Source organism: Rhinopithecus bieti, unplaced genomic scaffold (genome assembly GCF_001698545.2).
Source record: "Rhinopithecus bieti isolate Rb0 unplaced genomic scaffold, ASM169854v2 scaffold_11380, whole genome shotgun sequence".
NCBI lineage: Eukaryota > Metazoa > Chordata > Mammalia > Primates > Cercopithecidae > Rhinopithecus > Rhinopithecus bieti.
Window position 1 is genome coordinate 1557688 of NW_016807225.1, and position 16493 is coordinate 1574180.

Sequence of the window (16493 nt, forward strand, 5' to 3'; positions counted from 1 at the left end):
TCCCAAAGTGCTGGGATTACAGGCGTGAGCCACTACGTCTGGCTGGAGACAGTATTTCTTAACAGCAATGTATGTAATGCAGCACAGCACCTTCTGGTCAATGTCTGCTTTCATTATCAATATATCACTCTCCACAGCTACACAGGAGGTAACAGAGATGTGACATAGTGGAGTTTTTCTCTCTAATGTTCATGATTCTGTGAGGTTTAATGATCAGCATGTTTATTTCCACAGTTAATCATTGAAACAATAAATGATTTTTGGCATTGCAGCAGGAAGGAACATGTTTTATAGTCCTGATAACAGCCCACTCTGCCCTGACCATCATGAATACTTTTTTGGAGGTTTAGGGATTTCATCTGGATGAATTTATTTAAAATGCATTCTTGCCCCTGAATTGTTCTATTATGAATGTTTGTGAACATATGGCAAGTGAAATGAAAATTTTTAGTGTACTTTTGCTTTAAACTTCAGTGAAAGGCTCAGCCAAGACAAGTAACGTGGCTGTGCTATGCCAGGGAGACCAAATTCAGTTCAATCTCTTTGAGGGAAAAGTTTTACCAACCATAAACTGGCATTATCACTTGGAAAGGCCCCCACTGAGACTGAGGAGATAGATAGGTACAAGAAAGAATCATCCTTTTAGTGGCTAAATTTTTCCCTCCCTCTGCACTTTCAGCACTTTTAGACATTTTGGGGAAAAAAGCTGTAGCAGCAGAAATGATTCTGCTGGCAAGAATAAGAAACTGGAGAGAAGCAAAGACTATTTCTGTGCAAATGTCCCTTGCATTGTTTCTGTTCCAAGAACATTATTTATATAAAGACTCACAGAATCAAAGATTCAAGGAGGCTTAGAATCTGGATGTTTTATCCCCAGAGACTAAGGTCCATGCACAGGCTTACTGAGGCACAGTACTGATTAAGAGCTTAAATGTTTATTTAAAACAGAAATGCCAAACCACTCCACCCTCAACCTTTCAAGCAACCTGGCTAACAATAAACTAGTTCTTCCACAACAATGTTAGAGCAGAGGAGTAACTCAGGTTATACTGTAACTCAAAAGCAATACTACTAGAAAGCTTAAAACACCTAGCACTGCGTAAAGAAAAAAGCAGGACAAAATTTAAAGAGAATTAGCTGCAGAAAACCATTCAAAGGCATTTCTACTGCTTCATCTTTTACTCCATCCCCCTTTGAACTGGTTTCTGTTTGCATACTTGTTTGGTGGGAAAAAAAATCATATGGCTGTCTCAGGCACAATATGAGAAAGTGCAAACTGTCTCTAAGGCACAGAACTTAGATTCTCAGCCAGATTAATAGCAAATCTAGACTTCCCAAGGGAATATGCTAGAGAAAATGACCACAGCGTTCCACTGCTAGGGAAAGACTCCCCTATGAACAAGACCAGGGCGCTCACCCACCCCCAGCATTCACTTTCACCCCACCTTCTCAGCAATGTGCCCATGTCCCTCAGCTCTACAGCAGAAGCAATCCTCATGATGAACACCCAAACTGACCTGGCCTCTCAGGCCTGCTGAGATGATGAGCATGAGGATATAGGGACATGACAGGCCAATCAGTCCCTTAAGAAAATCAAAGTTGCATTTACATGCTGAACCAAAACCCACTGTCAGGGTTTACAGCAACCCCCGCAAGTCTCCAGAACTTGCAACTTTAATCAAAGTTTGGCTGCTTCCCTGATTTCAAGAAAAGGTTTCAGTGATTACATTAGTACTAATATACTAGGCTTCCCAGAACTGAGAAAACAATGGGAACATCAAACCAAAGAAGATCCCATTAAACAGAGTTGCCTGTCCCCAGCAACAGGGTTCTCCCCGAGCATCAGCCTTTATGCCACCAGTTTTGGGGAAATGGCAAGATTTCCATTGCACAGGACCTCCCATAATGTTGAACAGATGATCAAACATTTTGGTCTGGGGAAAATGAAACAAAATTATTTTAGCTGTTTGTAGGAAGGTGGGATGTGAGACTCATCAAAGGTAGGATGTGTGATACAAAATACCACAGGAACATTTTACAAGGCTAGGTGGAAACACAAAGCTCACATCCTTAAGGAAACCATCAAATACTTGCCTAGAACTTTCTATATGAAGTTTTGTTCTTCTAGGACACTATTTCTCTTTGGCAAAGCTAGCTTTTTTCTATCTACAAAGACACAATGAGTACAGGATTAGAAGTGAGCTCTCAGCCAAATTCCTTTTGCAAGTTCTACCTGTTCTGTTAGGCTTCAGGGACTCCCAGGGTTTGGTGCTGGCTTTGGGTCACTCAGGTAGGAAAGGTGATACAGATTCATTGGTTATCATATGGCTTCATAAAACACCAAAAGGAGAAAAATACTGACTAGACACACAGAAAGAAAGTGGTTAGGGCTGCTGCTATCAAGATCAGAACCCTAAGAGCCACGAAGGCAGAGGCTCAAGAAGTCTTTCCATGGGCAGAAGACGGAGAGCTCTCTAAGCCCTCTCTAAGGTACCAAGTAGAGGCAGCTAAAGGAAGACCTTTTCTTCTTCATGATTTTCTCTTAAGGCTATTCTGACTGCCCCATGGACTCAACTCTCTGAGACACCTCATCCTTCAGAGACACCTTATTACCTCATCCACAGCTAGGAAATCCCACCCAGCACTGGCCACAGCCTGAAACACCAGCTGTGTGATGAGGAGGGTCCTGCCCTTTCTCTACTCCTCATTCAAGAAATTTCAATTAACCCTCAGAGGAAAAGCAACCTAAGCCTATCTTTCCTCCTGAAGCATTTAGCTGCACAGAGTAACTGAACTTTCTGGAAACAAGCCTTAGATGGACTCCATCAGACATATTTTCCTGGACTCTGGGCTCCCGAGAAGGCTCAGACTACTTCACCACTCTGCAGAGGACACTGGACGGGTCACGCCTGACTCCAGCCCACTCCAGCTTTACACTTTTCCCTCTCCCACCCAGAGGGGTAATGCCTGGTACTGAATTCCCAAGGCAGCTTCCAATCAATGGTGAAAATGATACATGGGATATAAGCTGCTACCAGCGCAATTAAGGTGAGCACTGTGTCTCCTCTTCAAAGGTGGGATCAACAGATGAGGTACAGAGCTGCTGTTGCTATGGCAGTCCCTGATGACAAAGCCAGGGCCATGGGGGCCCTTCCATTCTCCAAAACAATAAAATCACTCCTAAATCCTATCTAAAAGGCAATGCCACTCTCCAAATGTACGAGGAAAGTGCTTCAGAGCCTCTGCCTTGCGCTCCTCTTCTGCAAGTGAACAAAGCCAGGAAAGCTGCTCTCTGCATTCGGTAAGTGTGCTGTGAAGTTCTTTGGGTCCCAGTTTCCTGGGGGCTCTATAGGCTCAGGAGACTAGAGGCTGGGTCGACAGGAGTCTGTTCCCAGGAGGCACCAGGAATCTGAATCTAAGTCAGGCTTTGGATCCATTTCCATCTCTTCCTTTGCGGTCTGAGTTCCTTTGGAATGCATCCCCACCTGTCCGGATAAAACACAGTTCTGTATTAGCAACAGTGCCACCTAGTCACAGCAGTAGTTCAGTACTATATTTTCAATGCCAACCTCTAAGGATTTATAGCCACGATCTTGTGAGACACTCATGGCACTATTTTACACAGTCATACCTTTATATTTATTGCAGGTAGGGTGACCAACTATCCAGGTCTGTCCAGGACTGTGGGGTTTCCTGGGATGCAGAACTCTCAGTTTTAAAATGGAAAATGTCCTGGGCAAAACAATCTTCTCCCTGTTAGAGCTGCCAATCTTACCTCGTGTTTGTTTTTTTTTTTTTTTTGAGACAGGGTCTTGCTCTGTTGCTTACACCAAAGTGCAATGGTGTGATCATGGATTACTGCAGCCTCGCCGTCCCCAGATTCAGGTGATCCTCCCAACTCAGCCTCCTGAATAACTGGGACTATAGGCGTGTGCCATCTGCCCAGCTAGGTTTTATTTTTGGTAGAGATGGGATTTCACCACATTGCCCAGGCTAGTCTCGAACTCCTGGGCTCAAGCAATCTCCCAGTGCTGGGATCACAGGTGTGAGCCACCATGCTCAGCCTGTATATTAATTTCTAAAGTAATTTCATAAACATTAGTTCATTTAATCCTCCAAAGAACCATACAAGGTATCTGTTATTTTCTTTCAGGTGAGAAACCAGGGCTCAGAGAAAACAAAGTAAGTAGCCCAAACACCTACAGCTGGTAAATGGCAAAGCCAAGGGCCTAACCTTATTTCTCCGCTTCTGCTTCCCTCTATATAAAACAATGGCATGGCTCTCAAAAAATAATGCAAGCAGAATCACTTTTAAAGTATTTTCACTAAAAATGTTTAATGTGAATCCAATCAAGCCTTAGGTTAAACTTCCAGTTTTCAGAAAAGACAGGGTGACAGAAAAACAAGTTAGACAACACCCTGAGAAAACAAGACAAATCTAGAATGTGGGACATTCTGTTGAACAACTGGCCTGGTTTCTTCAACAAGTCAGTATCATAAAAGTATTTTTTTAAAAAAGATGAAGCAGAGCATGGTGGATCATGCCTGTAGTTCCAGCTACTTGGGGGGCTAAGGTGGGAGAATCACTTGAGCCTGGGAAGTCAAGGCTGCAGTGAGCCATGTTTGTGCCACTGCACTCCAGCCTTGGTGACAAAGCAAGACCCTGTCTCAAAATAAATACATAAATAAGGCCGGGCGCAGTGGCTCACACTGGTAATCCTAGCCCTTTGGGAGGCCGAGGTGGGTGGATCACAAGGTTCGACACCAGCCTGGCCAATATGGTGAAACCCCATCTCTACTAAAAATACAAAAATTAGCCAGGTGTGGTGGTGCACACCTATAGTCCCAACTACTCGGGATGCTGAGGCAGAAGAATCGCTTGAACCGGGAGGTGGAGGTTGCAGTAAGCTGAGATCACGCCACTGCACTCCAGCCTGGATGACACAGTGAGACTGTCTCAAAAAAAATAATAATAAAAATAAAATAAATAATTTTTAAAAGGTGATGGTGGTGGAGGGAACTGTTTTAGATGAAAAGAAATAAGAGACATAACCAAATATAATGTGGGGTTCTTGACTGGATTCTAGTCTGATAAAAAATGGTTATAAAGGACATTTTTGTGGGGAAAACTGGGAAAATTGGGGTATCAGCTGGATACTAGATGAGAATATGAGAATTGAGAGTACTAGTATTAATTTTTTTAGGTGTGGTTATAGTATTGTGGTTGTTCAGAAGAATGTCTGTACTTTCAGAGGTATGTAATTAAGTTTTGTAAAAGAAAAAACACAAAAAGCAATGCAAGTGATGAAAATGATTCAATCTAGGTGCCTGAACAAGGCCCAAGGCTTCTGGGATTATAATTATAAAAGTGATATCATTAAAAAGTAAGGATCGGCCGGGCATGGTGGCTCATGCCTGTAATCCCATCACTTTGGGAGGCTGAGGCGGGTGGATCATGAGGTCAAGAAAGCAAGATCATCCTGGATAACATGGTGAAACCCCGTCTCTACTAAAAATATAAAAACTAGCTGGGCGTGGTGGCGTGCACCTGTAGTCCCAGCTGCTCCGGAGGTTGAGGCAGAAGAATTGCTTGAATCCGGGAGCTGGAAGCTGCAGTAAGCTGAGATTGCGCCACTGCACTCTGGCCTGGCAATAGAGCAAGACTCCATCTCAAAAAAAAAAAAAAAAAAAAAAGGAAGGACCTGCAAAGGGACAAGTCTATTTCAGTACTTCGTGTTTTGTTTCTGTGATTCTTCAAAACAGGCTTAGAAATTGGATTTTTCTTTTAACGCTCTCACCTGCTGCCCTCCTTCTAATTTCTTGTTTAACTTCTGCAGTTGGGTAAAAATTTGGAGGTTTTCTTGTTGTAGCTTCTGTTGTTCAGCCAGACACTTTAACACCAGACCCTGCAATCTCTCAACCTCCACCTGCAGAGAGCCGCATGCACAGGCAGGAGGAGTCAGTGGTGTTCCCTTCCCAGCACAGGTTACTGCAGGATTCAGCCGAGGTGACTAGAGAGACAAGAAGAGATTGCAGGAGGTTCTGCCCCGGTGTCATAGCTCCTCAATCCAAACTTCCTCTAAGTGCAATCAGATTTTACTTTTAAATTAACAAGATACACATGAATATATGTAAGAGAAACAGAAATGGTAGCATTATAACAGCAATGGGCACTGACATAACAGGGAAAGCAAACTCTCTGCCTCAGTCCCCATTAGGCCAAGGTGGGAGACCAATCATCTATTTTGGAAGACTTTGTGAAAAATTTTGAAGTGCACTGGTATCTTCTTGTTTAAAATGCTGAAGTAAGGCAAAGCATAATTTGGTTTGGAACAAGTCTTTCAGATCACTGTGAGACCCAAAGTGTCAATATTCATGAAATGCAGTGAATCACACTTTAGAAAAAATTTGAGAGGTGGTCAGTAAACAGGACCACCAACACAATTTAAGAAGGTGAACTGACAGAGAAATTAAAACATTCACCTTGAAGTTTCAAAGGTATGATTACCTCTTCTGGGAAGCTTTCTGATGATCCTAGTCTGGATTTTTCTCTTTTCTACTGTACTTTGTTTATAGGAGGGTTCAGCAAATAGCCCATAGGCCAATTCTGGCCTACTGCCTGTTTTTGTAAACACAATTTTATTGAAACACAAGGTTGCCCATTCATTATGTATTACTTGAGGCTGCTTTTTGTGCTATAATGTCAGAGTCAAGTAGTTGCAAAAGAGGCTGTACATATTTCGGTCTAAAATGGTCTCAAATAATTACTATGTGGCCTTTAATAGGAAAAGTCTAAAATAATTATGCAGCCTTTTATAGAAAAAGTTTCATGACCTTGGCTTATAGTTTTATTGAGGTATTTACCACAATGTCATTTTTACCAAGGTTAGCTGTACATGTGTTGCTTCCTCACTAGACTACCATTATTACTTCTTTTTTATATTTAGAGCCTCTAAATTACCCTGCCAGTGTCATGAAAAACTGAATTTGAATTTTGGTATTTCTGAGGCAGAGGGAAAAGACAATCCTTTTAAAAAGGTGTTAGCCTTTCAGAAATGTGGAAGGGTAAATAGCTTTCTGAGGCAACTGAGTTTAGTCTTGGGTTGAGGCTTTAAGTACTGCTGAAGAGACAGTATAATAAGTTGATGCAGGGCAACTGAAACCCAAAAGCTAGAGTGAGGCCAGAAGAACTGGGCAGAGCTTGTAGTGACTGTTTACCTAGTTGTGATTCAAAGGCAAAAAGTTCAGTTACCCAGGCTCCTACTTGGGGCTTGTGTTCCAAAGGAGCTTCAGAGGCCACTTTGAGTCCTTGCAGCTCTTCATAGGGCAGGGTATCTTTCTCAGATTCTGAAAATGCTGCACTGAGAGGAGATGGGCTGTCAGGCATGGGGATAAATTCTGCATTTTCCAGCTCCTATGTAAATGAGAAAGAATCTCATTAGTCTGTTTGCAGTATTTGCTTCCTCCCAAATTCCCTTCTCCTTTTTGTTATAGTTTTCCCTCTGTCATGACATCAGCACCCTCTAGTGGGCAAGACAGTTGTGGTTAGCAACATATCACAGCCTACCTGTGAGCAAACTGCCAACCCTTCATCAGGGGAGGGACGGTGATGCAAAGGCAAACTCAAAGAACACAGGCTGGAGTGACACACACACTTACTCTACATCAGTAAGTGTGTGTGTCACTCCAGCCTGTGTTCTTTGAGTTTGCCTTTGCATCACCATCCCTCCCCTGATGAAGGAAGGACAAGGAAGTGGCAGTGAGGCTGGTTGCCACACTGCTGAAAGCTGAGGCTAAAGGTGCAGACAGAACAGCATATTGTTTCCTCTGTTCACCCTCCTCAAATCACTAGCAAGTTTAGTCTTATTAGACAGGGAGCTTTAAATCTACAGATTCTTTTTTGAAACAGGGTCTTGCTCTGTTGCCCAGGCTGGAGAGCAGTGGCACAACCATGACTCACTGTAGTCTTGACCTTTGGGACTCAAATGATCCTTCCACACCAGCCTCCTGAGTAGCTAGGACCACAGGCATGTGCCACCATGCCCGGCTAATTATTATTATTTTTTTGAGACAGAATCTCACTCTGTCACCAGGCTGGAGTGCAGTGGTACAATCTTGGCTCACTGCAAACTTCACCTCCCGGATTCAAGTGGTCCTCCTACCTCAGTCTCCCAAGTAGCTGGGATTACAAGCGTGTACCACCACACCTGGCTAATTTTTTGTATTTTTAGTAGAGACAGTTTCACCATGTTGGCCAGGCTGGTCTTGAACTCCTGACCTCAAGTGATCTGCCCACCTTGGCCTCCCAAAGTGCTGGGATTTCAGGCGTGAGCCACCTCCTCGCCCAGCCTTATTTATATATCTATTTATTTTTTAAGATGGAGTCTCACTCTGTCCCCCAGGCTGGACTGCAGTGGTGCAATCTCAGCTCACTGCAACCTTTGCCTCCTGGGCTCAAGTGATTCTCCTAGCTCAGCCTCCCAGGTAGCTGGGATTACAGGTGTGTGCCACCACACCCAGCTGCTTTTTTTTTTTTTGAGACGGAGTCTTGCTCTGTCACCAGGCCAGAGTGCACTGGCGTGATCTCGGCTCACTGCAACCTCCACCTCCCGGGTTCAAGCGATTCTCCTGCCTCAGCCTCCTGAGCAGCTGGGACTACAGGTCTGCGTCACCATGTGTGGCTAAGTTTTGTATTTTTAGTAGAGATGGGGTTCCACCATGTTGGCCAGGATGGTCTTGATCTCTTGTCCTTGTGATCTGCCTGCCTCGGCCTCCCAAAGTGCTGGGATTACAGGCATGAGCCACCTTGCCCAGCTAATTTTTGTGTTTTTAGTAGAGATGGGGTTTCACCATGATTGGCCAGGCTGTTCTCAAAATCCTGACCTCAGGTGATCCTCCTGCCTTGGCCTCCCAAAAAGCTGGGACTACAGGCGTGAGCCACCATGCCTGGCCCCGGCCTTATTTCTTTTTAAAGTTTTATAGAGATGGGATCTCCCTATGATGTCTAGGCTGGTCTCAAACTCCTGGGCTCAAGCAATCCTCCTGCCTTGGCCTCCCAAAGTGCTGGAATTACAGGTGGGAGCCATCATGCCTGGTCTTTTTTTTTTTTTTGGTAAAAAATTTAAAATTTCACAAACCATAAATATTCACTGTAGAAAATGAGAAAATACAAATGGGCAAAGGAAACTAATAAAATTCACCAGCAATTCTATCACTCACAGACAACCACTTTAAAAACTGTCAATACATAGTCTTGTCGACGTTTGTATTACATATTTCCTAAAAGAATGAGATCATACAGATATTTCATCCTCTTCTGCATAGCCATATGTTGTGACTAACTTTCCATGAAAAGAAATATACTTCAACATTTTTACTTTTTCTTTTTTTTTGAACAAGGTTTCGCTTTGTCGCGCAGGCTGGATTGCAGTGGTGCAATCATGGCACAGCTCGGCTCACTTCAGCCTTGACTTCCCAGGTTCAAGTGGTCATCCTGCCACAGCCTCCTGAGTAGCTGGGACTATAGGTGCACACTACCACACCCAGCTAATTTTTAAAATTTTTTGTACAGACAAGGTCTTGCTGTGTTGCCCAAGCTGGTCTTGAGCTCCTAGGTTCAAGTGATCCTCCTGCCTCAGCCTCCCAAAGTGGTGGAATTATAGGCATGAGCCACTGTGCCCAATCCAACATTTTTACTTTCTGTATCTCAACTTTTATCAACCATTTTCCTACTGTAAGGCATTCCAATTGCTCCAATATTCCATTTCTATAAATGACAGCATAAAATCTGTAAGCTTAATCTTTATATACATGTACTACAAAAACTGTCATCAAGGTAGGTTATAGTAACTTATAATACATTCACTTAAGTAACAAGGGTATGAGAACATTTTTTATCTCTTTTTGGAAAGAAAAAAGGATTAGTGATTAGGCAGTTTCTTTCCAGGTAGAAATCAGAAGGCTGGATTCAGGATGCACAACAGTTTACTAGGTACTTGGAAAACTGAGAGACCCTGACAGCTCTTTCTAGTTCCTGCAAAGGGTCAGATATTTTATCCAAGTTACTTCTTCCAAAGGAATTACCTTTCGAAGCCAGCCAGGACAGGAGCTGCTGGCCCCATTACTGTTCCCCATGGCCTCTGTGGGACTGATTAAACCTTCCATTCCTCGGTCTGCTTCCATTGTTCCTCGGAAGCCTCCACTTGGGTCAAGAGTTTCAGATTCCTGCTGACTGTCCTCTTCTTCACCACTGCCGCCCCCGCCGCCTCCTCCCGGGCTAGAGCTCTGAAACACTGACAGATACACAGCACAGAAATAGACAGCTTTGCCATGCAGCAAGACAGATTTACCACCTGACAACCCCACTTAACCTGGAAAGGTGCCTAGAGCTGCATGAAGTGCAATGGCAACAGTGCAAGTCAAGTATTAGGGATGAAATTTTTGGTTTTCATACAAACTATGTTTTGTAATTTTGTATAGTTGTATTTGTGTAGCAGGATGCTCATAATGATAATTCCATTTACCAACTTTATCTTATATCCATAGCAGGTTATCAATGTTCTAAAAGCATTACCAAAAAATTCCCCCAACCACAGCCCACCAAATCTAGCACCCATGATTACTCTGCTTCTTTAAAAGATACATTCAGATTCCAGCATCCTCCATAGACATTTATCTTATATAAAAAGGTCTTTAACATTTGAGTCAAACTCCTCTTAAAGTTGCCAAATAAACTTACCATTAACTCCCTGTCCAGGGAAAATCTGAATGTTGAATTCTCAACCTTTTTTTTTTTTTTTTTTTTCTTTGAGACCAAGTCTAGCCTTCTGGCTTCGCTCAGGCTCGGAGTGCAGTGGCCCGACATCTCGGCTCACTGCACGACCTCTGCCTCCCAGAGGTTCAAGATTCTCGCTGTCTCAGCCTCCTGAAGTAGACTGGGATTACAGCTGTACCACGTGCCCCAGCTAATTTTTGTATTTTTAGTAGGGTGGGATTTCACTACATGTTGGGCCACGGTGGTCTAAAAACTCCTGACCTCAGGTTGATCCGCCTGCCTTGGCTTTCCCAAAGTGCATGGGATTACCAGGCCGTTAGCCACTGTCGGCCTGGCAATTCTTCAAAATTTAATGTGAACATTACATTCTCTGATGACTATCTGTATGAATTTTTATAATATAATGGCTGGTTCTTTCATATCATACAGCATATTCCAAGCAACCTTAATGAAGACTAGCTGATGTGTGGTCAGGAAATGAAACTGAATTTTAATATGGGCCAAAGAAAAATATAATTAAGAAGATTAATTTGTCAAAGTTAAAAAAATTGCCTGGTATTTTCTTTTTTTCTCTTACTCCTCAGAGATCCTTATTCTGATGCCTGGTATTTTCTGAGGCTAAATGTAAAGAAGGGTTAATTATCACCTGCTATGCTGGCCTGGGGACTAACTGGGTCATGCTGAGATCCTACAGAAGCAGCAGAACTATAGTTACCAAAGTGAGTTCTGAAGCTTACTTTTTTGTTTTAAATGGCTTTTTAAGATTATGCTGCATTTTAGATATACCTAAGACTATTTTAACATACATGTAAATTTTCATGCCTAACAATAAACATAGGTCTATCTGCTACCAGAACTAGAACTGCACTATCCAATATGAGTTACTAGCCATATGTGCCTGCTTAAACTTAAAGAGAATTAAAAATTCAGTTCCTCAGTCATACGAGCTACTCTCTTGCGAGATCAATAGCCACAGAAGGCTGGTAGCTACTACACTGAACAGCACAGATATGGAACATTTCCACCATTGCAAAAAGATCTACTGACACTGCTGAACTAGAGCATTACCTATATCACTGTATTTGCCTTGTGAATTCCTTCCTTCTCTGGCCTCCTACCCAGATGAAACCATTCTGTTTAATTTTATGTTTATCATTTCTTCTTAAAAACTTTATCGCCTTTATGCATCCTTAAATAACACATTACTATTTATTTTACTTTTATTTATTTATTTTTTTAAAATGGAGTCTCGCTCTTTCGCCAGGGTGGCATACAGTGGCACAATTGTGGCTCACTGCAACCCCCGCCTCCCAGGTTCAAACAATTCCCCTGCCTCAGCCTCCCAAGTAGCTGGGAATACAGGTGTGCACCACCATGCCCGGCTAATTTTTTTTTGTATTTTAGTAGAGACAGGGTTTCACCATGTTGGCCAAGATAGTCTCAATCTCCTGACCTTGTGATCTGCCTGCCTTGGCCTCCCAAAGTGCTAGTATTACAGGCGTAAGCCACCACGCCCAGCCTATTTTACTTGTTTCTAAACTTTATAAAAAGGCCATGTAGTCTGCTGTAACTTGCTTTTTACATTTCACATTATGGAACTATTTGGAGATGTTCACTTTCACTCCAATGGATGGTTATAATGCATTTAATCAACAAATAGTTACTGAGCATTTACCATTTGCCAGGCACTGTTCTAGGCAAGTAGATAAAATTGATAAATAAAAAAGACAAAAATCCCTGCTCTTCCTCGAGTTTACATCTTCCCACCAATGGACATTTGCTTTTATGTTTTTCCTTTAAATACTGTTCTAGCAAAACAAAGTTGTAGTCGAACTGCTGTGCTTAGCAAAAGATCTTTAGTCAGTTTTGACAGATATTAATATACATAAACAGAAATGCCAAGCAATGGGCTACTTAAACTATATATAATATGGTATAATAAGTCGGTGTATATGTGTAAACTGAAGTTCAACAAGTCTAGATCATGTTTTCAGCTGTTTTGTTTTTGGAGGTTTAATCTGTTTGACCGATTGTTTATGTATTTATTCATTCATTCGAGATAGAGTCTTGCTATGTTGCCCAGGTCCGGATTGCAGTGGCTATTCATAGGCATAATGATAGTGCACTGCAACCTTGAACTCCTGGCCTTAAGTAATCCTCCTGACTCAGCTTCCTGAGTACCTAGGATTAATGGCTGTGCCACTGTGCCCAGCTTTAATCTGCTTTTATTCTGGGTATTTATGTGTTTTGATTCCAAACAATATCAGAATCTGGGCCGGGCATAGTGGCTCATGCCTGTAATCCCAGCACTTTGGGAGGCTGAGGTGGGCAGATCACTTGAGGCCAGGAGTTTGAGACCAGCCTGGCCAAAACGGTGAAACCCTATCCCTACTAAAAATACAAAAAATAGCTGAGTGTGGTGGTGCATGCCTGTAATCCCAGCTACTTGGGAGGCTGAGGAAGGTGAACCACTTGAACCTGGGAGGCAGAGGATGCAGTGAGCCACTGCACTCCAGCCTGGACGACAGAGCAAGACTGTGCCTCAAAAAAAATAAATAAATAAAATAAATCAGAATCCTGGTTCTGAGACATCAAAGGCTACAGGGACTCTAGCAGGCAGAAAACCAAAAGGAAAATAGATTCAATTCCTGGCATGGTCCCCAATAATAAAGAACCATGAAGACAGCAGTCAAAGGAAATCTATCAGAGATCTTTGGGATGATTCTCCTAACCACACTGAAAGTTTAGCCGAGTTTTATTCTGAGTGCCTGTTTTGGTGAACTATCTCTTTAGACTGGAATACCCCGGGGAATACCGTGGAAGTAGAGAACTCACTACCCCCTAGAATAGCAAGGAAAGGAATAATACATAAGTCATATTACAGTACTGGGCAAGCTACTTAGTTAACTTCCATATGCGTTGGAGGCAAAGATGATATACTCTCTCTCTGATCACAATGTAAAAGTCATAACTTACTGCGAAACCAACCAAAACATGATCCTCTCTCTTAACCACTGTATTCTTCACTTCCCAAAGACATTTCCCATTTTCCTTTGGGTTTTGGAGTGTACATGGAATCTAACCAAAAGATTCATACTTCAGAAAACCACCGGTACTTGAAACATTGGTACTTACCAGTTCCAATGGATAAGCCACTGCTATTGGAACGGATGGTCTTAGAATTCAATACTTTCTCTGAGAAAAAATATTTGGTAGGTAAGCACTGTATACAGATATAGGCAAGGAAAATGAGAGAAGACTAGGATAGGGAGATAATTGCTCTCCCTGACTTCAGACAACTTTAGACTTATAACTTACAGTTTTAGAAATTAGTATCATAAGCTAAACACCACTTGCTATTCTAATTATATTCACCATCTACATTAGTAGCTGTCTGCCTTGGCTGGTCACTGGTATCACCTGGGAAGTTTTAGAAAGTAACCATGTGTTTGAGACCAGCCTAGGCAACATGGCAAAACCCAATCTCTAAAAAACACACAAAACTTAGCCAGGTGTAGTGGCACTGGCCTGTAGTCACAGTTATTTGGGAGGCTCAGGTGAGAGATCAATTGAGCCTGGGAGAGGAAAACTGCAGTGAGCTGTGTTTGTGCCACTGCAGTCTACTCTGGGTAATAGAGTGAGACTGTCTCAAAATTTAAAAAAAAGAAGTAACACTGCATAGGTCCATAGGTTCCACCCCAGAGATTCTGATTTAATTGGTCAGGGATAGGGTGTGGACAATGGTATTCTTAAAAGCTTCTTGTCCGGGTTCAGTGGCTCACGCCTGTAATCTCAGCACTTTGGGAGGCTGAGGTGGGCGGATCATGAGGTCGGGAGTTTGAGACCAGCCTGGCTAATATGGTGAAACCCCATCTCTACTAAAAAATCCAAAAATTAGCCAGGTGTGGTGGTACACTCCTGTAGTCCCAGCTACTCGGGAGGCTGAGGCAGGAGAGTCGCTTGAACCTGGGAGGTTGCAGTGCGCTGAGATCACACCACTGCGCTCCAGCCTGGGTGACATAGCAAGACTCCGTCTCAAAAAAAAAAAAAAAAAAAAAAAGCGCTTCTCAAGGATTCTAATGTATGTGCTGCTAAGGTTGCAAACCACTGATCTAAAAGTAGACTTATAAACTCTTACACAAGCATTTATGAAGTAGTTCATAACAAAGTAATCTTTATGCAGAAAGCACTTATAATTTAAAGTTTCTTTTAAAGGATGTACTGAATGTTTCTCATGAAAGCATGAGCACAGACAACAAATTAATTGGTGGATGATTAGAAGTAACAAATTCTAGGCCCGGGCATGGTGGCTCATGCCTGTAATCCCGGCACGTTGGGAGGCCGAGGCAGGTGGATCACCTGAGGTCAGGAGTTCTAGATCAGCCTGGCCAACATGGTGGAACCCCGTCTCTACTAAAAATACAAAAATTAGTCGGGTGTGGTGGTGGGTACCTCTAGTCCCAACTACTTGGGAGACTGAGGCAAGAGAATTCGCTTGAACCCAGGAGGTGGAGGTTGCCGTGAGCCAAGATCACACCATGGCACTCCAGCCTGGGCGAAAAGAGTGAAACTCCATCTCAAAAAAAAAAGACAAAAAAAAAAAAAATCAATTCTAAGCAGGGAGGCAGAGCCCAAAGTTATATTAAAAAATAATCAAGAGATGGCAGATAGCAAAGTTCCAGGAAATGACAATGTTCTGTTCCCACCACTAGGCATGGCATTCTTGACCATTACAAGACTTACAGAATGGCTTCTTCAGGACATTTCTGTTTCCAAGAGTGTGACCAACAGTACCTCAGACGTGGGTCTATCCTCTGTCAAAGCCATCCCAACCCCAGACATATGAAACTCTTACCAACAATGAGAATGGTATGCCAGCCACGGCAAGATAGGTCCGGGACATGATGCAGAGATCCAAAAATAGGCCGAGGCCATGAGGTACAGATATCAGAGCCATGTGGTCTCTCTGTGGGGGTCATTGCCAGGCGGCCATTACCACCATTGCCCCAGGCAAAAATGTGATTATCTAGAAAAAAAGTTAAACAACAGACCATTTAACAGAACACTGGCTTCCCAACTCTCTGGGTTCTCCATCTTTATATCCTAGAGCTAGAAAGACTTCCCACTATGTACTAAACAAAGGAAAGCTGTTTATTCTCCTATATAAAGCCTAAACTCTTCCTGATTCCACTCGGGTAAAAATGCCCACTTTTCCTATGTACTGCCATTCATTCATTCATTCATCCATCCATTCATTCACCTTTTTCTTCAACAACTTTTTATTCGTCATTCAAACACTGACTGAACATCTACTGCATGACAGGTACTGCATGGGGTGATGGAGCAGTGAAAAAAACCAAGTCCTTGCCCTGTGGAACTGACATTCTAGTAGGGGAGACTGATAATACATAAATAAACACCTAATATTTAAGGTAGTGATAAATGCTATGAAGATAAATGGTGGAGAAAAATAAGTGGAAACAAAGAGTAACAGTGGGGTGGGATATCATTATTTTAGATAGGGTAGGTCAGAGGAGTTCTGACATTTGAACAGAGATCTACTAGAGTGAGGAAGAGTTTCCAGGCAGAGGGAACAGCAACAGCAAAAGTAATGTCAGTAGCACAAACAAGGAACAAGGAGACCCCTACAGTTGGAACAAAGTAAAGGAAGGGACAGTGATAGCAGAAGGGGTCAGGAGGTGGCTGGGGTCCTGCTCAC

The 16493-nt window shown here is 42.7% G+C and overlaps 1 protein-coding gene across 4 annotated transcripts in view; it reads right to left on the minus strand.

The window, feature by feature from the left end:
* Window positions 1-913: 913 nt before the first annotated feature.
* Window positions 914-16493, minus strand: part of NEK9 (NIMA related kinase 9) — a 45067-nt gene continuing 29487 nt past the window's right edge. For 3 of the 4 annotated variants that reach the window (XM_017880531.1, XM_017880529.1, XM_017880533.1), the window contains 6 exons: window positions 15630-15800; window positions 13910-13969; window positions 10084-10292; window positions 7253-7414; window positions 5799-6011; window positions 914-3485 (listed from right to left, as the gene is read on the minus strand). In XM_017880531.1, coding sequence (XP_017736020.1) covers window positions 3363-3485; window positions 5799-6011; window positions 7253-7414; window positions 10084-10292; window positions 13910-13969; window positions 15630-15800 — 938 coding nt within the window. In that variant the 3' untranslated portion in view covers window positions 914-3362. The remainder of the gene's footprint in view (window positions 3486-5798; window positions 6012-7252; window positions 7415-10083; window positions 10293-13909; window positions 13970-15629; window positions 15801-16493) is intronic. The other variant, XM_017880530.1, reaches the window with a different exon arrangement.